Source organism: Mirounga angustirostris, unplaced genomic scaffold (genome assembly GCF_029215605.1).
Source record: "Mirounga angustirostris isolate CCGP_5_RB_7025 unplaced genomic scaffold, mMirAng1.0.hap1 SCAF_3, whole genome shotgun sequence".
NCBI classification, from domain to species: domain Eukaryota; kingdom Metazoa; phylum Chordata; class Mammalia; order Carnivora; family Phocidae; genus Mirounga; species Mirounga angustirostris.
In genome coordinates, this window is record NW_026991711.1 from 74,236,468 (window position 1) to 74,261,240 (window position 24,773).

General features: G+C 40.4%; 1 protein-coding gene across 4 annotated transcripts; it reads left to right on the plus strand.

Moving 5' to 3' along the window:
* Positions 1-14,923: 14,923 nt before the first annotated feature.
* RNF6 (ring finger protein 6) lies at positions 14,924-24,565 on the plus strand. 4 transcript variants are annotated; one of them, XM_045869217.2, is made up of 5 exons: positions 14,924-15,209; positions 15,871-15,953; positions 17,922-18,132; positions 19,009-19,104; positions 21,727-24,565. In XM_045869217.2, the coding sequence occupies exons 3-5, from the start codon at positions 17,940-17,942 to the stop codon at positions 23,487-23,489; spliced, it is 2,052 nt and encodes a 683-aa protein (XP_045725173.1). In that variant the 5' UTR covers positions 14,924-15,209; positions 15,871-15,953; positions 17,922-17,939; the 3' UTR covers positions 23,490-24,565. The 4 variants fall into 4 exon arrangements, with proteins under 4 accessions (XP_045725173.1, XP_045725171.1, XP_045725172.1 ...); XM_045869215.2 differs by having other exon boundaries at positions 14,924-15,198; XM_045869216.2 differs by lacking the exon at positions 14,924-15,209 and adding an exon at positions 15,300-15,416.
* The last annotated feature ends 208 nt before the right edge of the window (positions 24,566-24,773 follow it).

Consider the following 24,773-nt stretch of genomic DNA (forward strand, 5'->3'; position numbering starts at 1 on the left):
CATGAAGGCTCTGAGACAGAGCAATGTGATAGAAAATGAGCCTGGAGGAGATTACTTCAGATTGGGTGGCTGGTCAAGGATTCTCTGAGGTAATGCTTAGTGAGACCTGAATGATGAGGAGAAAAACCTGCTAAGGTGGCAGATCAGGGTAATCCACGTGGATGTATGGTGTACAGCAAGTGCAAAGACTTTAAGCTGGGAAAGGAGTCTTGTTTGATAGGAGTGTCATGAGTAAGGGGGGAGGTTGTGTGAGATGAAGACAAAGAGGTAGGCAGGGACCAGATTATACAGGGCCTTTTAGACCATAGTAAGGGCTTGGATTTTATTTTTAGGACAATAGGAAGTCATTGGAAGGTTGTAAGCAAGGGAACCACCAGATGTGGTCTATACTTTAAAAAGAATATCCTGGCTGCTATGTTAACAATGGATTGCAGGAGATAAGATTGCAAGTGAGATTGACAGACAGACAGACAAGTAGGCATGGGACTTGCTGCTCAGTTGGATGGGAAGAAAGGGGAGGAATCGAGATGACTCCTGAAGATGGTGCCATTTACCGAGATGGGAACAACTTTGAGAGGAATGAGTTTAGGTCAAAGCAAGATATAAGACCAGCCCAGATTCAAAGAGGGGCAAGTATACTCCACTTTTCGGTAATAGGAAGTGTAAAATACTGTGGCCATGTTTTTCAGTTCTTTCATGGGTACATCTGAATCTGTGGATTTGGTGAAAGTTGAAAGAGTTCCTTTTCAAATGGCTTTGGTTCTCTCTGTAAGGTACAAGAAAAGTTTACCTCTGTAAGTGAGGAGAAAGGAGTGGAAGGAGAAAGCAGTGAGATCTTTTCATGTCTGAAAAGACTACAGGTTTTAAACACGCTTTGGGCAGAATTAAAGAGATAGCTGGCAGAATATCATCGTGGGACTTCTAGCCAAAGTCGCGGGTCCATTTGCAGGTGCAGCCATGCATTTATATCAATATCCATCTGCCCTGTTGTGAGATTTTCATCACCAGCACTCAACAGCCCAGGTGGAGGCCTGGCAAAGACAGATGTTAGATTCATCCAGGGTTAGAGCCTTGCCAGCTGGGTTTAATGAAAAGAAGATGAGGCGACAGAGGTTAGAATTATTGGCAATAGAGTAGTTAAAATGACAGACAATGACATTTAAGCTGGGGAAGGAGGAAAATGAGAACAGGATCCCTTTTACAGCATAACGGTAGTTTGAAATTTTTTAACTGAATTTTTTGTAGGATAATTTAAAAAAGAGTTATCCTCATTCCTGGCTTCTTTAACATCTATGTATGGTAGCAAGACCCCATCAAATACATACTAAGTAAAACAGACAGCTGAAGAAATAATATAAATAACAGGTTAAAAATGATTTCTTCTTTTCTTAGCTAATAGATTCCCATTACAGAGACTGATAAGGGCATCCCAAACTGAAAATGTCTCATATTTGTCAATGATGAATTCTGCTCCTGTGTTCTATAAGTATTAAGGAAAATTTACCTATTTAAATTGATAAACAATAATTATAATCTTGTCCTTTTTTCTTCTATTAGATGCCTTTTTTCTTGGAATAAGCATGGTGCTTTCTGTTTTTCAGTTCAAAATATATTTTGCTACACAACAGTGTAGCAAGTAATCTATAGGAACACAGTTTAGTTTTGTGTTCAGTTTTTCAAGGCTTAAAATATTATTCTGGCTTCTCATTCCAATATGCTTCATCCTCTAGCTAGCTAGACTGTTACTCAGGCCCACTCACAGAAAAGCCAAGTTTCTTCTGGCTGGTTCCTGTACAAACATGGCTCTCCTGTGAGCTACATAGCTCCCTTTCTCACACATAAACATGGTTAGGTCACCTCTGCAACCACCTGATACTTGATACCCGAGGCTATTTGTTTCCATGCAACTTCATGCTCAGAACCTCCGGAACTTTTCCCCTTTAGTAGCCCTTCCCCCTACCAGCCAAGGTCAGGTTCCATCAGATATTGTCCTTCTTGCTCTAAAACTCTACATCCTGTTTAAATTTTAAAATGTTGTTTTGTTTACATCATTCTTGTGCTCAAAAATCTTCAAGGACCCTGTGTGACCTTTCATTGCCGATAGCATAAAGTTCAAACTCCTTCATCTAATGTTCCAGGCTCTGTATTTACTTTTGCCTGACTTAGAAAAATGCTTTAAGGCAGCTTGCAATAGAAACCTTAGAGTGAGATTGAAATAATTAGCTCCACATAGCCAAAATTTCCCCAATCTGAGCTCTTCTGTATCTCTAGTGTAGCTCCTAGCCGGTTTCTCTTAAGCTGTTTCCTAGCCAATTTAAAACAATGGTCCTTAGCCTTGGGTGTCCATTGGAAATACCTGGGGAATCACCCCAGCAATTCTGACGTAATTGATCTGGGCTACAGCTGGGCATTGGGCGTTTTAAAGCTCCCTGGTGATTCTAATGAGCATTCAAGGTTGAGAACCACCACATTAGAACAAGTTTATTGATTCTCCCTGAAACATTCATCATTCCCCTCCTTTCCTCATCAACACCCCCTGCTTTTTTTTTCTTTACTTGCCTACACCCTGCCCACTCTTTAAGATACAACGGAGGTACTACCAGCATCTTTCCTTGTCACCCAAAGCCGATATACTCATAGCCAGTACCTTGTTTACACTTATTTGGCATTTAGCACACACTGCTTATACCTTTGTGTATTTATACTGTGCTTCAGAAGAAATCTAATGTGTAGAGGGACAGGGAGTGTTTTTTTATCCCAGAACATGACACAATGCCTTTTAAACTATATACGATTGTGTATCTTATGGGAGGTAGTGACGATGATGATGATGTTGATGATGATGTTGTAGCAGATGCCAAGTCAAGCAGATGACCTTATCCTTTCAGAGCACTGACTTGGGGCTATATGTGGGGCTACCCTTAGGCTACTGGAACCCATCTTACTTTGCACATGCAAAGCTGAAGTACCTGGGAATTAAGCCACCCCCACTTTAACTTAATAACTATAGGTGCAAGTATGAATGCTCTAGCTCTCATAGCCTCTGACTGGGACAGTGCTGGGGTGACCTACATTGTCTCCTGTGTCCTCTATGAATTTAGGTCAAAGATGACATACCATCCCTTACTTAAGCTCCTTTCATTCCCAGTTTCACTCCCCTATTCCCTTACTGGTTTTTCCAGGGAACACTTCCTAAATAAAGTATTTTTACATGAATCCTTATCTAAGGTTTTCTGTGGGGGGTGGGGGTGGGAAACCCACCATAGACAGACAATAATATGATAATAGAAATAGCAGCTATTATTTATTGAATATTTTCTGTGTGCAAGACATGAATTCATTTACTCCTCAGAATTAAGTAGGTCCTATGGTTATCCTCATTTTACACTTTAGGACATGGAGCGGTATAGCAATTAAGTAATTGGCCCAAGGTCACAGATGTAAAAGAAGGAACTGAAAAAAAGAGATGAATAAGCTTACAGGGCAAGGACAGTAGGGGAATCAAATCAAATTTTAAAAAATTAACTTCAACCAATTTACCAGTTAAGCTCTGTGTGCTTAGAAACTAAACCACTGTGTATACTTTTTTTTTTATGAAATGAATTCTGAGTTCCGATAAACAATTTACAAATTTTCAAATGCAATCAATTTTTATTTTTTTAACTTTATTTTATTGTGTTATGTTAGTCACCATACAATACATCATTAGTTTTTGATGTAGTGTTCCGTGATCCATTGTTTTCCTGTAACACCCAGTGCTCCATGCAGTAAGTGCCGTCCTAAATACACATCACCGGGCTAACCCATCCTCCCACTCCCCTCCCCTCTAAAACCCTCAGTTTGTTTCTCACAGTCCATAGTCTCTCATGGTTTGTCTCTCCCTCCGATTTCCCCCCCTTCATTTTTCCCTTCCTTCTCCTAATGTCCTCCATGCTATTCCTTATGTTCCACAAATAAGTGAAACCATATGATAATTGACTTTACTGCTTGACTTATTTCACTTAGCATAATCTCCTCCAGTCCCATTCATGTTGATGTAAAAGTTGGGTATTCATCCTTTCTGATGGCTGAGTAATATTCCATTGTATATATGGATCACATCTTCTTTATCCATTCATCTGTTGAAGGGCATCTTGGCTCTTTCCACAGTTTGGCTATTGCGGACATTGCTGCTATGAACATTGGGGTGCATATGGCCCTTCTTTTCATTACATCTGTGTCTTTGGGGTAAATCCCAGTAGTGCAATTGCTGGGTCATAGGGTAGCTCTACTTTTAATTTTTTGAGGAACCTCCTCACTGTTTTCCAAAGTGGCTGTACCAACTTGCATTTCCACCAACAGTGTAAGAGAGTTCCCCTTTCTCCACAACCTCTCCAACGTTTGTTGTTTTTTGCCTTGTCACTTTTAAACGCAATCAATTTTTAGATTAGAAACTTCATTTCTGGGGCAGCTGGGTGGCTCAGTCAGTTAAGCGTCTGCCTTCAGCTCAGGTCATGATCTCAGGGTCCTGGGATCGAGACCTGCATTGGGCTCCCAGCTCAGCAGGGAGTCTGCTTCTCTTTCTCTCCCTTTGCCCCCCCCCCCCACTCATGCTGTCTCTCTCATTCACTCTCTATCAAATAAATAAATAAAATCTTAAAAAAAAACTTCATTTCTAAGTGAAGGTCAGAATATCCCCTTCTTCTCCCCACTTCTCTCCCTGCAATACTTTATGGTATGTACATCTGATCACAGGAAGTAAAACCCATATTTGGACAATTAATAATTTAGATCCACTACAGATTAAATGTGTATTTTTGGACTAGGCTGGGAATTACCATGCATGCTTTCTCTAGAATATGCATTCTGAATCATAAACAATGCTTATTGAAATGAAGCACTTCCAGATTTAAGTTCTTGTCTCCTATTCTCCTCATTTCCTGCCCAGTTCATTATAGTTCTTTCCAGATATGACGTCCTTCATATCTTAAAGATTTATTTATTTCAAAAAGGGAGGGAGGTGCAGAGGGAGCGAGGGAATTTTGAGCAGACTCCTTACTGAGCTCAGAGCCTGATGCAGGGCTCCATTTCACATCCCTGAGATCATGATCTGTGCCAAAATCAAGAGGCAGACCCTTAACTGACTGAGCTACCCAGGGGTTCCCTTCATATTTTAAAAAGACAGTTCTCAACAGTGCATGTGTGGACTATTTCTTACACAGGAATCATTCCCCCTCCCACCTACCCTCTGCTCCATCCTCACTCCATTATTCCTCTGACAATATTTACTGAGCTCCTATTGTATGCTGTGCCCTTCTGGTTGGTATGAAAACAGCTAGTATGGTGTCTGGAACATGGTGGGTACTCATGTTTATTTCCTTTCCCACTGAAATTGACCTTCTTATGAACTTGTCCATCCCTGTTCTCTTGCCTCTTCCAGTAAAATAGATATGCTTTAATCTTCCACTTGTTTGCCAAACTGTCTTTTTATAAGTCTGAGTAGAATTTGGTAACTTTTAACCTCTTCTGGGGATATTTGTGACCACAGGAATGGAAAGTTTGCTTAGGTCAACTTTATTTATAAATGTGATTTAAAATTGTTAAATGTCAGTTTTGTCATAAATAGGGAAGAAATTGCACTTATCTATTTTTTTCATTCATTCATTTATTCAATATTAGTGTATGGCTTCCACAAATACTGAGGTAGACCCTGGAAATTTCAGGAGGAATAGGACCAGAAGCCTGCCCCATACACATCATAGTCTAGCTCAGTGCTTCTCAGTCCTAATCCACATTAGAATAATCTGAGAGCTTTAAAAAAATCACTGATGGGGCACCTGGGTGGCTCATTCAGTTAAATATCTGCCTTCAGCTCAGGTCATGATCCCAGAGTCCTGGGATCGAGCCCCGCATCAGGCTCCCTGCTCAACGGGAAGCCTGCTTCTCCCTTTCCCTTACCTGCCACTCCCCTGCTTGTACTCTCTCTCTCTCTCTCTCTCTCTCTCTCTCTCTCAAATAAATAAATAAAATCTTTAAAAAATAAAAATTAAAAAAAAATCACTGATGCCCAGATCTAATCCTAGACTAATTAAATCTGAATGTTTTGGCAGTCAGACCCCCCCATACCAAAATTTTTAATAGCTCCTTAGAGGATTCTAATTTTAGCCAGAATTGAGAACCGCTGGGCTAGTGGATATTAGGGGATTTAAGGTAGAACTATAAATATATCTTAATCACCTGGAGAGTTAAATGTATGTATGTATGATATGAGATGTGTATATTATATACCTATATCTATCCTTACCTACCTCAGAGAGAGGAGTACCATGGGTGTTTTGAAAAATGCTTCTGTTTTCTCTTCCTCAAACAAGTAGAAAGACAATTATGTGATAAGTTACTATGGGTTACTATAAGATCACATGGAAGGAAAACAACCAAGGTCAAAGAGTCAGTGAATTTTCTCCAGAAGTGGAGATGTCAGAGCTCATGAGTCCTAAAAGAGTTAGCCTGGCAGAGAGAGATAGGATTGATTTTTCCCAAATGAAAGAACCAAGTAGGCTAGACATTAGCCCATCTTTGCTCAACTTTTCTCCCTTTCCTGTCTTTCTTCCCTCACCACTGAAAGGTTTTTCCTGGAGAATACTCCATCAATAAATCACTGACTCTTGCTCTGTTTCTAGGGAATCCAACCTAAGATAGTTGATAGCTGGAGGAATCCCAGGAAGCAAGGATGACCTTTTGGAGTTGCCATCATCTGCTAAGCGACTGGCCACAAAGCCCTTAGTGGAGTTTTGACAGTCCTGGCACATGGAACAGTGCAGCAGCTAAGGTTTTGCCCTGTAGGGAGTTGGTGTGTATTGCAGTTGGAAGAGAATGCCCTGGCTGGTTGTCTGGTATTTGAGAGGTATGGAGGAGGTAGTTATTATAAGGGCTGTGGAATGGGATGGGTAGTGCTGGGCACCATTGATGAACCAAGGAAAGAAAATGGCAGGCACAAGTCACTTGATCATGAATTAAAAGTGAAATGTGAGAGTCAGAGGCCACTCCTGACAGCAGGTCTAGGTCTAACTTGCGGGAGCAACAGAACTGCAGGGAAAGCTCAATGCTCAGTCAAGGCAGATCTGTTTGAGAGGAAGGGAGTGGGACTCTGAGGATACAGATCTCATACAGACACAGCATGTGAACCCCCACCCTCCCCTGAATTATTGGGCCTGCAGAAGTGGTTCTCGCCCCTTGCTAGGAAGGTTCTATCTCCTACCTTCCTTCCCTTCCTGTGCAGGAATCTCAGATGAAGGCAAGGATTTCCCACTGCCCACTTCTGGATACCAGACCAAAAACTTGGGATCACATTTCACCGTGATTCAATTAGGGATGTGCTTGTTGTGCTATAAGCAGAGAGTAATTGGACCTAAATAACTTTTCATCAGCAACAATAGGGAGAAAATGTCCAAGAGGGGACCACAATTGTGCTTGAGCAAAGCAGGTAGACCAAAAAGCTGCTGGAGAAAAGAGAATTTGTCAGTATAGGGGCATTTCCCCATGAAATAGGATTGAATTCCTTGGAAAGCACCTCGTTTCTGTTATGCTGTTGAATGGCTCTTGGAAGCTTGAAAGAAACAGTGGCTTACATTAAATGCAGTAGAAATGCCAGAATTGCCATGAAAGGCTGTGGAGGAAGAGATCAAAAGGCTCAGAGAAGTGGACATGTGTCTCAGTCAGCTCGGGCTTCTATAGCAAAATACCACAGACTGGATGGCTTATAAGCAACAGATATTTATTTCTTACAGTTCTGGAGGTTGGAAGTCTGGGATTAGGGTGCCAGCATAGTCGGGTTCTAATGAGGAGCCTCTTGTGGGTTGCAGAATGCTGACTTCTTGTATACACATGGCAGAAAGATAATAAACTAGCTCTCTAGCTTTTTCTTATTAGGGCACTAATCCCATTCATGAGGGCTCTACTTGGTGACCTAATCCTCTTCCAAAGGCCCCGCATCCTAATACTCCCACAGTGGGGCAGGGAGGGGGAGGGGGCATTGATTTCAACATATGAATTTTGGAGGAACACAAATAGTCCATAACACCATGATAGAATGGATCTACTACAGAAGATCAGAAAGCCCACCAGCTGATTATTTTTTCTCAAGAGGTCCCAGGGAAAACTAAGGCAATAAGAAATTCACAGGTAAAAGGGTACCAGCATCACCAAGAGACCATTCTCTGGAGGCTGAGGCTGATAATAATGGTGTTACAGAACTGGGCTTCCTGGTAGCAAAGGGGATTAGAGAATTCCAGAACAGGAGAGGCCAGGTGACAGCACTTAGCCATCAGATGCACTAGTCCATGGCCTCAGTTACCTCCCTGGTTCCCAAATGTATCATCAATTAGAATGCTTAGCTGTTGGCAGAATCCTCACATTGGTTCCTTGAGCTACTATGGTAGGAAACTCCAAGGAGTAGTCCCTAAAACCACCCCTCTTCCACCAAGATAGTAAATAAAAAACTGTACTGCAGGCCAGGGGTGATGGCAGAGATTAGTACCATCCATGAAAACTTTTAAAATGAAGATATGTTGCTCCTTGTCGTAGCCCTATTTAATCTGTGAATCTGACCTTTGCAAAAACTTGATGGATCATGACATAGGACAGTGGAGTACCACAAACTTAACCAAGTATTGGCCCCACTGCAGCTGCTTATAGATAGATAGATAGATAGATAGATAGATAGATAGATAGATAGATAGATAGATAGATAGATAGATTTACTAGAGTCTATTAATACAGCCTTGGTCCATGTATTCAACTATTAATCTGTAGATGTGTTCTTTTCTGTATTCACCAGGAAGAAGGATCAGAGGCAGTTGGCATCCACGTGGCATGAACAAAGGAGACCCTTGCCCCAGGTCAATGTTAATTATCCTGTTCTCTGTCATAATAGAGTTCAAAGGGACCCAGACAACCTGGACATCCAGAAGAATATTATGTTGATCTTCCACATTGATGATACCATGTTATTAGAACTTAGAAGCAAGAAATGGCAAGTACTCTGCATGCCTTGGTAATACATATTTGCAAGGGAAGGTGGGAGATAAAGCCTACAAAGAGTCAGGGGTCTGTCACATCAGTAAAGGTTTTAGGGCTCCAGTGGTCTGGGCAGGCTAGAACGTCTCTAAAGTATAGGGCAAATTGTTGGACTGTGCATTCTTACTGCTAGGAAAACAGCAGAATGCTCAGAGGTCTCTTTGGGTTTGGGAGGCAGCATATTCATTACACTTGGGAATATATTTATCAAGAGACTTCAAAGGTTGTTATCTTTTAGTAAGGCCAGGGCAAGAAAGGGTTCTATAGTAGGTACATCCTATGGCACGAGCAGCCCTCCCACTGGGGCCATTTGAGCCAGCAGATCCCATGGTGCTAGAGGTATCTGTTGTAGAGAAAAATGCTGTTTGGTGCTCCTGGCAAGCCCCAATAGGCGAATCACAGCACAGGCCCTGGGTTTTTGGAGCCAGGCCATGCCATCTGCAGCACAGAAGTATTCAGCATTTGAAAAGCAGCTCCTGTCATGCTACTGGGCTCTGGCAGAAACTAAGCATCTAACATGGGACACCAAGTGGCCATGAGACACCAAGTGATCCTAAGTCGGGTTCTGCCAGACTTACTGGGTCAGAGGGTGGTCTGATGGTTGTAGCAGCAATGTGGTGTAAAGCCATTTCATACATCTGGGATTAGGCTCAAACAAGTCCAGAGCACAAGTGAGCTGCGTAACAGGTGGCTGGGAACCCCATGTCACCTACCACTGTTGTACCGACGCTTCTCCCTCAACACATAGCCATGGCCTCAGAGTGGGGAGGAGGGTCCCTGTGACCAGCTGACACAGAAGGAAAAACCTAAGCTTGGTTCATGTATGGGTCACCTTTGTATGGTTATAAGCGGAAAATATCTGCTACTGTGATTTAGCCCCACTCGGGGGTGGTTCTGAAAGGGAGTGTTGAAGGGACATCTTCCCAGTGGGTGGAGCTTCAGGCAGTGCATTTAGTCATCAACTTTGTTTGGAGACAGAAGTGGCCAGGGTAAGGGTGTACGCTATAGTGACAATGTTAGCTCAGCTTATTGGTCAGGAGTTGGAAGAAGAACGATTGGGGAAGGTTGGAGAAGACACAGATGGCTGGATCTATGGGAGGGCACAGGATGTGAAGATCTTTTATAGTACATAACGCCCACTATAGAGTGTCCAGTGCAGAAGAGGCACTAACCAACCCACCAGATAGGATGAGTAGACCAGCAGATGTCGGTCAGCCTATGTCAGTGGCCACCCAAGTTCTCAGACAGCAGGCTAATGGATGGAGCAGCCATGGTGGCAGAGATGGAGGGACGCACAAACCCAACAACTTGTACTCTCTTTCCAAAGCCAACATAACTATTGCTGCTACTAAATATCTGACCTGTCAATAGCAGACACCAAGCTGAGCTTTTAAGGAGGCCAAACAGCTGCTGGGTGGCAAGTTGGTTACACCAGGCCTTCCTGATATAGAGTAATATTTCATCCTGACTGGGTTTGACCTGTATTCCAAGTATGGGTCTGCTTTTTCTGCCCACAGCCCTTCATCCAGCACCACTATCCGAGGACTCTGACATGGAATCTCATATAATACAGCCTCAGATCAAAGTCTGATATTCTGACATGGGATCTCACATAATGCTGCCTCCAACCAAGAGGCTCACTTTACAGCAAGAGGGTGTGGTGGCGGGCACTTGACCAGAGGCTCCACTGGTCATAACACATCTCACACACCACACTGCGAGGGAGCTGTCAGATTGATGGAGTGGACCTATGGCAGGTGAAGACATGGCTGAGGCTCTAGGTTTGAAATGACCCCTTGTGAGGTTGGAGCATTATCCTTCAGGATGCAGTATACTTCCTAAAGCAATGGCCATAATATGGGTTGGTGTCCCTAGTAGGTAGAATACATGGGTCCAGAGATCAAAAGATAAAAGTAGGAGTGGCCTGTTTGCCATAACTCCCAGGGATCCATTTGGAGACTTTGTGCTTCCTGTCTGCAACCTCAGGCCCTGCTAGCCAAAGGTCAGACGTGGGATGCTTCCTCCTGCAAAAGTCCCACTAAACTTAAAGCTATGGTTGCTCTCTGGTCACTTGGGGCTCCTAATGCCAGAAGACTGACAAATCATCAGGACTTGGGGCTATTGCTACATAATGGAGACTGAGAGGTATGTGCTTGGCACTCAGGAGGTCTACTGGGGGCATTTCTTGGTATTCCCATGCCTGGTTGTAACTATAAACAGATAAGTACAGCAACTGCAGCCTGATAAGAACATGATAACCAGGATATGAAACCCCTTAGGGAGCAGTGCCTGGGTTAATCCATCAGTCAAACCACCTATACTAACAGAAATGATAGCCAAAGTGGAGGGAAATCTAGAAATGATGGTGGAGGAGGGAGATAATGACTATCATTTGTGACCTTGAGATCAACTGCAGCAGTAGGGACTGTAGTTTGTCCCGTTACCCTCTTCTTATAAAATTCCCCAGAAATTGTGACTAATAAGAATTCTGGAAAAACTGTGCTTGGATGGAGTAATTTAATGGGAAAAGTAAGTGATCTATGCATTACAAAGGGCAGACTAGAGTGAATTCTGTGTGTGCTCTGCCCAAATCCACTTTATAAGATATTTCATCTCTATTTCACCTTCTCTGAATGTTGGGTAACAATTCAGGATGCCACCTTCCCTAGAGCATTGTTCCCCTCCCCTGCAAACCTCATCCAATGGCATGGGGACACAAAAAAATTGGTCTTCTTGGATAACACTTGCTGGTGAATTTTGTGGGATCAGTTGAGGTTCATTCTTATTTCTCTGTCTTCCTGGCCAGTCCTGCTTCCTTCACTCCCCTTCTCCAGAGAGCACTTCCCTAATAAATCACTTGAACAAGAATCTTTGTCTCAGGCTCTATTTCTAGAGAACCTGAACCAGGACACAATCTCTGGCCTAATTGGATAGGTGAAATTGATAAGACTAGTTCTGAATACCTTGGATTTCCTTGCTCAACCTCCATTCTTTCCTCCTTCTAATGTGCCATCTTGTACAAAGGCAGGAACACTAAAAGTAACCTCACCCAGACTTTTCTACAACTACAGTTCTAATGCAAATTAGATTCTGCCAGTTAAAATGTATTCACCAAGATGTGGAAAATGGAGCCAAAGCAAAGGCCGTATTTCAACCTACTTGGGGCTGTTTCTCTGATGGTAAGCAAGGTGATAGAGAAGGGAAGATTTTCTGCAGTAGGATTCAGCACCCAGTTACCAGCTTTGATGGTGTTAAGAGACAACCGATGGCTGTGGTGGCAGATGTTTTCAGATGTTGGCTTCCAGATCACTGCACTGCAGCAGTTGGTGCAGTACCTTCTTGACTCAGGACTTTCAGGCGCAACCTGAGAGGTGGTAGCTCTCCTCTTCAGTGGGTTCTGTAAGAGATGCTCCTTCCATAAGTACTTCAAGTGTTGGATTTAATGCCTCCAATGAATCCTTAAATAATAATGTTAATTGTAAAAATTTATATGATGACCCTGAATTTCTCTTAGTTGTTCCCATACTGTCTACAAACTCAGTAAGATTTCAACCAAAACTTAGATATCTAAATCAACTATTCACTTTTGCTTTTTAAATTTTTTTTTAAGATTTTATTATTCATTTGAGAGAGAGAGGGATAGAGCACAAGCAGGGGGAGCAGCAGAGAGAGAGGGAGAAGCAGGCTCCTGCTGAGCAGGGAGCCCGATACGGGGCTCGATCCCAGGACCCTGGGATCATGACCTGAGCGAAGGCAGACACTTAACCGACTGAGCCACCCAGGTGCCCCTCACTTTTGCTTTTTAAATTTTAATTAAGGCTGCCATTGTAAGAAGCCAAAATCATTTAAACATTATAAGAACGTAAAACACCAAATATACAGAGGATCTTTTTAATGTCATGGTTTAAATTCTCTTAACACTTTTTTCTCTCTTTTTTTAAGATTTTATTTATTTATTTGTCAGAGAGAGAGATGGAGCGAGAGAGCACAAGCAGGGGGAGCGGCAGGCAGAAGGAGAAGCAGGCTCGCTGCTAAGCAAGGAAACCGACGGGACTCGATCCCATGATCCTAGGATCATAACCTGAGCCAAAGGCAGATGCTTAACCGACTGAGCCACCCAGACATCCCTACACCTTTTTATTCTTAATTGTAAAAAGTCCTGGAGTTAAAAGATGTATACACACTAAAAAGGCCAGGTGCCATTTCGGTAAACTCAGACTCTTTAGAACAGAGATTTTGGCGGGTTATGAGACCTGGAATGCAGATGTCCAGAATGATCTGTCTCTCTGTCCCAGTTACCATATCTCATCTCCCTTTATAGTCACTTTGTCTTGGGCTATAAAAACTGAAGCAAAGTGTTGGATTCGAGTTATATACATTATCCGTTTACTCACAAAAATCTGCAGCTTCCCACCAGCTAAATCACTTGATTGGATTTTACATTTTTTGACTGTTAGATTATATACATGTCTTTCAGTTTAAAGGTATTTGCACTTGATGGACTAGTACTCTAAAAAAACTTCTGTAGATATTTCAAATGATTTCTGCTCGAATTTTGGCTATCTCACCTGGGGCTTTCTCTGACTTGTACTCACAATTTCTGAGGTCATTTTACTAACATGCATTAATCCTGTTTGCAGAAAGTTTGCATTTTTCTCTGAGGACAATGTGCCAGGGGCTGTGCTGAATTCTGGGACTATAAAAATGAATAAAACTGTTTGTTCAAATTCATGGATTTTAGAATCTTGGAGGAGATGTATAAATTAACAGAAAATCATTGTGAGTACTTGCTCAGTGGCTGTCTTTCTCCATTGAAAAGGAGGGCAAGGACCTTGTTTTATCCTCTGCTGTTATCACTAGCACTTAGTACATATGGCACCCCATACTTGTCAAGTAAATGAATATATGCTAAAGTAGAGTTATACAGAGGGAGCTATGGGAGCCCCCAAAGGGACATCTGCCTAGTTTTATGTGTGAATGTTGGGCTAGAGGGTGGAGTGAGAGTGTCACTTCAGAGATGTCAGAAAAAGTTCCTTAAGATGGGGAATGAGCTGGGTCTTGGGACTGCATTTTTAATATATTTCCATTTTAGTATCTATAACAATATGATTTTTTTTTTTTTAACTTATCTACCCCTACTAAAGCCATAGCTTGTCCATACTTAAGACTACATCTTCTACCCAGGCGCTCACATAATGCTGGCGATAGGCTAGCTCTTCAAAAATTAAGGCAGGAATGAACGAATAAGTTAATGAACGAGCGAATGAAGAATAACAGCAGTGGGAGCACTGTGCAACGATTAAGTCTTCTGGATGGTAGGGCTGTTAGGAAAGGAACCTACACCAGGTTGGGCAGAGCCCCTACTCAAGGGCTTAATTAATGGTGAAGTGAGTTTGGTTAAGTGTCACATCTCAGCAGTAAAACTAGAGATATGAAAGCGGGGAGTTTCCAAGTGCATTCCTATCGGGAAAGTGAAGAAATGCAAATAAAAGCACTTTAGAAAATGATGGGGATTTGTAGTTTCCCGGTGCCCGTGAGCAATAGAGGGAAGAGCCTGGCTGATTAGTTACGTGGTACCCGGGCAGTAAAGAGATAGGAACAGACTGCTGCTGGGTTGCATGCACTCGGTAGCCAGGCTCTGCAAACAGGCCACAAGAAAGAGCATAGTAGGTGCTACTGCTTCCCAAGGGTGGAAAGCAGGCTGTGTCCCCGGAACTAGGCAGCTGCAGGAGCGCTGAGCGGCCCGGTACTCGGCGCTCCAGAAGGAGGACCTGGGGCTCTCAGCCCTGGCCGCGAGCACTGACGGGACGGAACGCGCGGAACGCTGGTATCCTAGATCCCGCCGGACGCAATTTTCAGTCACACCGGCGAGCGTCCAGCTGGCTGTGCAGCGTCTCCGCTCGTCCGAGGGGGGACCTGGCTGTGAGGAAAGGACTGGGGCCTTCGTCCCTCCTCCGGAGCCGCCAGACCAGCTGGACGACCCCAAACTGAAGCACGGGCTTCCGGCTTCTCCCTTCAGCAAACGATTAGAGGGCGCAGTGGCCCCTCTTGCCCGTGGGTCACAGCCTTCCAGGACCCCAGAGGAGCGCCACCCGCCGCAGACTTTCCTTCGGGGAGTAGGGGGATGGCCCGACTCCGGACGAGGTGAGCTGCGGGTAAGGCTCCGGGCCCGGCCACTACTTCCGGGAGACGCTGGGGAAAGCCAAGCCTCCTTGGCCCCCGTCTCTTTTCCGATTGGTTCACTGCTCTCTGAATGCGCCCCCCTAACTGGTGATTGGCTCAGATGCGCCGTCTGTCACCTGCCTCCCTGTGGGAATCCAGGTCGCTAAGGGAAGCGTTACTTGAGGCTCGGTTGGGAAGAGGTTGGTTTGGCCTTTGAGCCCAGTTTGTTTATCGTAGTGCGAACCGTACTCCGGCGCGAGCTCCGGTCGCAACGGCCAGGAAAGGAACCAGTAGCGGGACGGAGGGCGGGGGTGGCAAGAAAGTGAAGGTTCAGAAGTAAACTGGAGACACCTAACCCTGGTAACATCTGAATGGGAGCAGGATAGGAAGGAAGGCCTTTGAGAGGGGAGTTGTAATACCAGGAGCTGTGACAGCGTAGGAGGGAAGGCCTAGTTTCTGTTGTGGGAGAAAAGGGCCTTGTGGGAGGTTTTAATGACCTAATTGTTTGGGGATCTAATTTTCTAGGTGAATGTCTAACAAAATCCACTGAAGATTTTTGCTTTGACTTTGCAGCAGAGCTTTGACTTTGCTAGCCATTCCTGTCCTTCAGAGAGACAATTTATTGAATAATTCCGTTCTCTCTTATTGCTTCAGATGGGCCGCTCTCAAAAAAAGCACAAACAACTGAAGGATGGATACCATTGCACATATTAAAAGCATGTTGAAAGGAAAATAAGGTACTCACTTTGTTTAATTGTGGTTAATTGTATAAGAAAATTACCTTTGAGATGAAGCTCTTAAAGTTTTGAATAATGGTAGGGTAGCTTGATTTTATTACAGCTTTCAATTTTTATGATTGTTTAGTACAAAAATCATATTACTGCTCTACCTACCAGATGTGCTCCTTGCTAATGATGGTCTAGTCCTGTTTATTCTGAAAATGGAAAGAAATCTTGAGTTTTTAACAATGTTAATTTGTGTTTGATTGGGTAGTGCTACTAGATCTTTCCTTTAAAAAACTGTAATAAGCCCTGTCATAAAATCCTTGAATGTATAACCTAATGTTAGAATGTAAGTGAAATTGAATAGTTGCTTACTCATACATAGTTTAGACTTGTAGACTAATTTACTTTGTATTTAAAGTAGTTTGCTTAAACACTGAGTCAGAGTTGCAACAATTGCTTCACTGGTCACCAAGCTATTTGATCCTCCAGCCTCCATTAAGTCATGTGCTATATTACACATACTCTTCATTAACATCCAGAAATTGTCAAGGAATAGTTGATTTCATCCACAGAATACCCGAATTAGCTCTTAAAGACAGACCTGGGCCCTACCTTGGAAAATTCTGATTTAGGATTAGAGATGAGATCTGGGCATCTGTATTTTTAAAAATTTCCTCAAGTGGAACTAGAGGTATTATGCTAAGCAAAATAAGTCAATCAGAGAAAGACGATTATATGATCTCACTCATATGTGGAATTTAAGAAACAAAATAGGATCATAGGGGAAGAGAGGAAAAAATAAGATGAAATCAGAGAGGGAGACAAACCATTAAGAGACTCTTAATCGTAGGAAATAAACTGAGGGTTGCTGGAGGGGAGGTGGGTAGGGGAGTGGGGTAACAGGGTGATGGGCATTAAGGAGGGCACGTGATATAATGAGCACTGGGTATTATATAAGACTGATGAATCACTGAACTCTACCTCTGAAACTAATAGTACATTATATATTAATTAATTGAATTTAAATTTAAAAAAATAAATAAAAATTTCCTCAAGTAAGTTTGTGCGTTCCCAAGTGAGAACAACTCACTAATACAGGTGTTTAAGAAATTCTAAAATATTTATGAAACAAATAATTTTCTCCATTGATTTCTTCATAGTTTAAAAATAAGCCTCTAAGGAATGATGGTTAAGTATAATCCAAAAATAAGGTTTGCCTAGGCAAGGTCAGAAAGTTTCACTGGTACTCAAAAACCTCTGGGACTAACCATTCCAGGCCTAAGGATGAGATTTGCTATGGGAAGACACAGAGTGCTCTGCTGTACATTCACGGTCCTCAGAGCCATGTGTTAAGTGCTGTTTCCTGTTAGGTTTAAGAAGAGACCAACTCCCAAGTCTGTTAAGTAGATATAGTAGGTTAAATTATTTTTACCTCAACAAAGTACAATGGAGGGTAATATTACAAATACGAGTTTTATTTTGGGAAGAATACATTTGCTGGAAATAAATGTAAATCATAGCCTCCCAATAGCTCTTTGCTTATTAAGTAAAGAATATAATTTAAAATTATGCTTAAAGTACATAATTCAGCTTAAAATTTGTATGCTAACATCAAGTACCCAGATATTTGAAACATCAGTGAGGGCTTTCTGATCAACTTTACCAGAGAGTGAAAGAGGTAAAAAAAAAAAAAAGTGAGATAATCACTTTGGTATTCAGGAATTAGAAATGAGTGATGAAACCAGATCCAGTCTGACTTAAACATTGGCTTTGAGCAAAGAAGTAGATCCGGTTATAGTCTCATCTCCTAGAAGCTCTTTTTCATTTTATATGTGAGTTCTTCACTGCAAGATTTGGCATATGAAATATGAGTAGAGGATGAAATTTAAAAATGAAAATAAAGAGACATGAGTTAAAAACATGAAGCCATGTGTAGTCCATTGACTAACAGCTTGAATCTAATGTATATTGTTTGAACAGAAAGCCAGGAATCTCAGTATGAATCCCTCTAGATTTAGATCGCATGATGGTAGTGAAGAAGTCTCATCTCAGGACCATAATCATCGTGAAAATGAGAGAAGATGGCAGCAAGAACGTCTCCACAGAGAAGAAGCCTATTACCAGTTTATTAATGAACTCAATGATGAAGATTATAGACTAATGAGAGACCACAATCTTTTAGGCACCCCTGGTAAGAGATGGGTGAAAGAGGAGACACCTTTTTTATCATTATAAGAGGAGTTTCAAAATAAGGAGGGTTTTTTTCCCCTTCTTCCCTCTCCCAAAATATAATGCACTATTTTTTAAATTTAAGAACTTTTTAATATAACAAAATAGAAAATCACTGCCTTACTTCTGTGTTTGATAAGTAAGTATGAATCTTGGACATGGAGCACGTTATACAAATGCCAAGCGAACAAATAGCTTAATGTACATAGTAGTGTCAAATATTTACGTATATGGTCCTATTTCTCTTTTAAGTAATATTTGTACAAATATTATTTAGAACCCAATTCTAACTCATTTGAGGTATTATAATTTATTTATTTAGCTGAATTAATAATACTCCAAAAGTCCAGTGTGCTTCATGAATTTTGTACAAATTCATTTCACAAATGAACTAATTAAAACTTGTATGTTTGTACAGTATATATTTGTATATTGCATATTTGCACATTGTATATTGATAACCCATGTAGTGAACTATTGAGGTAAAATTCAAAGATTCAGAGTTCTCTCTAGAAATCCAACCTTTTAAATTTCTTTTTATCTCTGACAAAAATCTGAACTAGACCTTCTAGATTCCTAAGTGTATCAATTGAGAGGACCTTTTAAATTTTTCAAATTAAATCTTATTTTTTTATGTACTAAAACATAAATGAAACACAACAAAAATGATATATACTTGTGTCAATTAAATATTTTTAACTGTCTTCAGTTTAACAGAACATGAAAATAATAGAATGTCTTCTACAGATTGCTGAAGATTAGTCTTACCCTTCATGAGTTCTCATAAAACAATAGTTTAAAATATTTACTTTCAGTGAGCAGTTTTTTATTGTTTTAGGAGAAATAACATCAGAAGAACTACAACAGCGGTTAGATGGAGTGAAGGAACAACTAGCATCTCAGCCTGACCTGAGAAATGGGACAAATACCAGAGGTACTGTGGACTCCTTTTCATTTGGAGCAGGTTTGATTGGAGCAATTGCAAATATGAACTTACTGTATCTTGTATAATATGTTTGTTTTTAATGTTTTCCAGTTTTAATGTGATATTCAGATAGCATTTACCCATTATATGCAAAGCAGCATAGTTAGGCAATATAGGACAGGGATTGAATACAAAGACATTTTTACACACAGATTGCCTTTAGGAAGCTCATAGTGTACAATTAAGTTAATTACCAGCATAGTTCTTTTTAATCTTAGAATGTACACACTACTTTTTTTGAAGTAATGGAACTAAACTTCGCTTCTAAAAATTTATACCGAGCGATAACAGAAAGACTGAGTGAGGAGACCTGCTTTATTGTTTTTACTTTTTTAGTGTTTGTTTCATCATTTTATTGAACAAACACTAAGTCATAGTATAAGAAGTTTTTAAGAAAAAAAAGTGTAAAAAAAGAAAATTCAAACTAGAGAGAAGTATACAGAATTAAAAGTAAAGCCAACTTAATGTAGCCCTTACCAGTTCCATTTCCTTCCCCAGCGATATTTATTATTGGTTGTTTCACTTTTTTTTTTTTTTTTTTGGTAGTTTCACATATTATATTAAGATTATTGTATTAGTTAGGGCAAAGACTATTAAAAACTCAAAAATGTAATGGTTCAATAAGATAGAAATTTATTTTTCTTTCATGTTAACAGTCCAGGGAAGATAGGCACATTTTACTCCATATTCTTCCTGGAACCCAGCCAACCAGCAGAGTAGTTCTACAACTGTGCCATCCAGTGCAGGAGCTACTGACCACGTGTGACCATTTAAACATAAATTAGGTAAAACTAAGTAACATTTAAAATTCACTTCTTCTTTCCTATTAGCCACATTCAAGTGTTCAGTGGTCACTGCACATGGCTGATGACTTCTATATGAGACAGCACAGATGTAGAATATCTCCACTACTGCAGAAAGTTTCACTGGACGCTGCTGCTCCTGAGTATTGTTTGCAGGATCACACTAAGTCACAGCCACATCTAGGTTCTACTGGCAGGTCTAGGTTCCAGAAGGAGGTTCGGGCACCAGCCCGAAAGTGAGGTATATCGCTTCCATTCCCATTCCACTGATGAGAGTTTAGTCACGTGGCCACACCCAACTGCCAGGTTGTTCATGTGACCATTACATTGCATTTACAATGGGAGAAGGGCAGGACAGGTTTTGTTAGATAATTAGTGAACTCTTTTACGTATACACGTCATCACTATATTCTAGTAATTAAAGAAGGAAGTATCCTTTAGAATGCTTTTTACCTGTCTTTTACTCCTGTCTCTTTCCAAATTAAAATGGAAATTGGATATTAACCCTTTTTCCCTGTATATGTAGGTATGAGAGTTGTACTATATTGTTAGAGCTGGTAATACTTATCCTTTTATTATGTCTTAGCTTGTATCTTTAGATATGGCTAAAGTTGCTGTTTATTTTATTGACACCAGAAGCTGATTAATAGCTTTAACATATAAAAAAAAGTTTTTATAAGAGATTGCAGTATGAAATGAAATCAAAGCAATCTCATTTAACAGCCATTTTTGTGTAGAATAAATGTTAAGGTTAAAGTCTGTGTAGTTCATGTGCATTAGAATGCTTTTCATTGAGTTTTGCCCTTTATATAATCCACTGGTTAAAAATGGAAAACAAGCTTCCCATAGTAACGGAATTGTAGCCAAAAAAGTTTATCAGGGGCACATTTACTTCTAAATTGATTCATTCAACAATATTGGGAGTCTGATTTGTACCAGATACTGTTTTAGAGGTTGAGGATTTAACAGTAAATAAAACAAGACAAAACCCTTCATCTTCACGGAACTTACATTCTAAATGGACAGAAAATACGTATGTGTAATGGCTAACAATTATTGAATGCTTCTATGTGCCAGGTATTGTACTAATCATTTTATATGCAGTATCTTACTTTATTTTCATGATAACCCTATGACATTTATACTTTTATTATCTCCAGTTTATAGATAAGGATACAGTCATTAAGTAACATGCCTAAAGTTTCCCAGCTTCACATAAAGACATAATGTAGTTCTAATATTGTATTCAGAAAGCCATATTTCTTGAGGTATACATTTTTGGCAGTTCCTGAGAAATAGGATAAAATTCCTAAGGTTACAAAAACATGTAATTGCAAAAATGCTGAGTTGTCTTTACCAGAAGGATTCCACAAATTCAAGGTGAATTATATATAAGTTTTGCCACTATATTTTATTGATTTTACCATATGAATAAAGCATTTTAAATGTACAATTTTAGTATTGGATCTGTTCCTCATTTGCCTTAATATTTGCCAGTAACAGGCATATAGAAAGTAAGAGTGCGGATTTCTTTAGGGCTTTGCATAAACAGTATATTTTTATAATACATAAGAATGTATTATAATATGCTGATAGTATGTACCTTTCTTTGAGAAAGTTCAGTTTTTTGCCATTTTGATTCATTAAAATGCACAGATGCTCTTAAATATAACTTAATTTAATAAAAACCTTATCTTGTAAGCTTTCATTAAAAGTCAAAGCATAGATTTTAGCAATTGATGTTAAGTTGATTTGGTTTGCTTTCCAGACTCAGAAGTCCCTAGAGAAAATTCAAATGAAGATTCTCTGCTAGAATGGTTGAACACCTTTCGACGCACAGGAAATGCAACTCGAAGTGGACAAAATGGGAACCAAACTTGGAGAGCTGTGAGTCGAACAAACCCAAACAGTGGAGAGTTTCGGTTTAGTCTGGAAATACACATAAATCATGAGAATAGAGGAATTGAAATTCATGGTGAAGATCATACAGGCATTCCACTTTCAGACATTAGCAGAGATCATACTACAAGTAGGCAACAAAGATCAGCTAGTCCTGTGGCTAGGCGAACAAGAAGCCAAACCTCAATGAATTTCAGTGGTAGTAGTTCCAATATCCCAAGGACTAGGCTTGGTTCAAGGGGGCAGAATTCAGTAGAAGGCTCTTTCTCAACATTGGGAAGATTAAGAAATGGAATTGGGGGAGCAGCTGGCGTTCCTAGAACTAATGCTCCACGCGCTAATTTCAGTGGTCACACAAACCAGTCGGGTGGTAGTGAACTCAGGCAGAGGGAGGGGCAGCGGTTTGGAGCAGCGCATGTTTGGGAAAATGGGGCTAGAACTAACGTTACAGTGAGGAATACAAACCAAAGACTAGAGCCAATTAGATTACGGTCTACTTTTAGTAGTCGAAGCCGTTCACCAATTCAGAGACAAAGTGGCACTGTTTATCGTAATTCACAGAGGGAAAGTAGACCTTTACAGCAAAACATGAGGAGGTCTGTTAGGAGGAGAGGTATAACACGTGTCTTTTTAGAGCAAGATAGGGAACGTAGAGGTACTGCCTATGCTCCATTCTCTAACTCAAGACTTGTGTCAAGAATAACAGTAGAAGAAGGAGAAGAATCCAGCAGATCCTCAACCGCTGCACGACGACATCCAACAATCACACTGGACCTCCAAGTGAGAAGGATTCGTCCCGGAGAAAACAGAGATCGGGATAGTATTGCAAGTAGGACTCGATCTAGGGTAGGGCTGGCAGAAAATACAGTCACTATTGAAAGCAATAGTGGGGGCTTTCGCCGAACTATCTCTCGTTTAGAGCGGTCAGGTATTCAAACGTATGTTAGTACTATCACCGTTCCTCTTCGTAGGATTTCTGAGAATGAGCTTGTTGAACCATCATCAGTGGCTCTTCGGTCAATTTTAAGGCAGATCATGACTGGATTTGGAGAATTGAGTTCTTTAATGGAGGCCGAATCTGAGTCAGAGATTCAGAGACATGGTCAGCATTTACCAGAGAGGCACTCATATCTGAGTAACGTAGGTGCAGTTAATGACATCAGCCAGCGCAGTGAAGGTGCCTCTCAAAACAGACGGGCCCAAGAAGACAGCACTGCAGTGCATGGTGAAAACCAGACCACCCAGCCTCCTGCCCAAAGCAGTGATAATAGAGGTGGCAGGCAGTTGCGAAATTCAAATAACTTAGTTGAAACTGGAACGCTACCTATCCTTCGCCTTGCTCACTTCTTTTTACTAAATGAAGGTGATGATGATGATCACATTCGTGGTTTAACCAAAGAACAGATTGACAATCTTTCCACCCGGAACTATGAGCATAACAGTATCGATAGTGAACTAGGTAAAATCTGTAGTGTGTGTATCAGTGACTATGTAACTGGAAACAAGCTCAGGCAATTACCTTGCATGCATGAATTTCACATTCATTGTATTGACCGATGGCTCTCAGAGAATTGCACTTGCCCCATCTGTCGGCAGCCTGTTTTAGGGCCCAGCATAGCAAACAATGGGTGAAGTGTTGGGTCTATTCAAATAGTACATTTTAGTAGAGCTGAGTATTTAAGCACTCTTTTGTTGAATCATTTGTGATGAGCTAACCAGGATGAAAAAGAACAGATTATTATAGTTTGAACTATTTTTTGTGTGCTTTTTTAACTTGTTAAAAAAACTTTATATAAAACTTAAAATGGCAAATGTTAAATTATACACAAGTACAGAATAGTTAATATTGCTAGAACCAAATAATCTTTAAAATGTTTTTATTTTGGTAATTTTGTCATGCTAAGCACTTTTGTATCTGCACAGTTCGGTAGGTTAAAAGTCAATCTTCCTTTTCTTAATAGCACAGCAGACGTTACTTGGACTTTCATGTTCCATAGGCTTAGTACCATGTGCAGACATTGGTGTCTAAATAAGCCTTTCATTCACTTTTTGTTCTAAGGACAATATCTTTTCATGAAAGTGTGTTTGGCTGAATGTTTGCTAAATATATTTAAGTTACTTGAAATGTTAAATTTAATATGCAGCATACCATATATGTATATATAGATATATAATTTTAAGGTTAAACTATTCAGTCTAAAAACTACAGTTTGGTTCCTATTTAAGCTTTTGGCCTATTACTGCATATGGCACAATGTTTAACATTTACAGAATCATCTCTGGGAGGAAGTAGATTAAGATATTTAAAAATAGAGATAATTTACTGAAGCGTCTCTGACAATCTTACTAGACAGCAAGCAATATGTAATACTGAACAAGTATTTCTTTACTCAGAAATGGAACATGGACATTTTAGTACATATAGATTATTTAACTTGAGTTCAGCCTTTTTGTGACTTTTCTGAACATGCAGACAGTTCTTTGGATTATATTAAGTAAGGTATACAATATGCATGGTTCCTTAAATTTACTTTTAAAATCTAAAAAAAAAAATGTCTATGAAGAATCAAATGCATAGATAATATGTTAAGTTCACTTGGAGGCCAAAAGACTCCAAACAATACAAAACAAAAGAGAGAATGTAGAATTTATATAAACACAAAGTATGCATTGAAGATCTATTTCTACCAATAAATATTAAAACTAAAGCTGTATGTGAACTATTCTTTTCTGTTGGTCCCCTGTGGTTTATTTACTCAAAAAAAAAAATTTTTTTTTTCACCTACAAGGTGCAGGCAGTGTTACAGGTGTTGAGGATTTAGCTGAGGACAAAATTCCTATCTTCATAGGCAAGAGGATATTTGCTCTTAGAAACTGAAAATCAGTTGATAAAATGAATTACTGAATTACGTGACT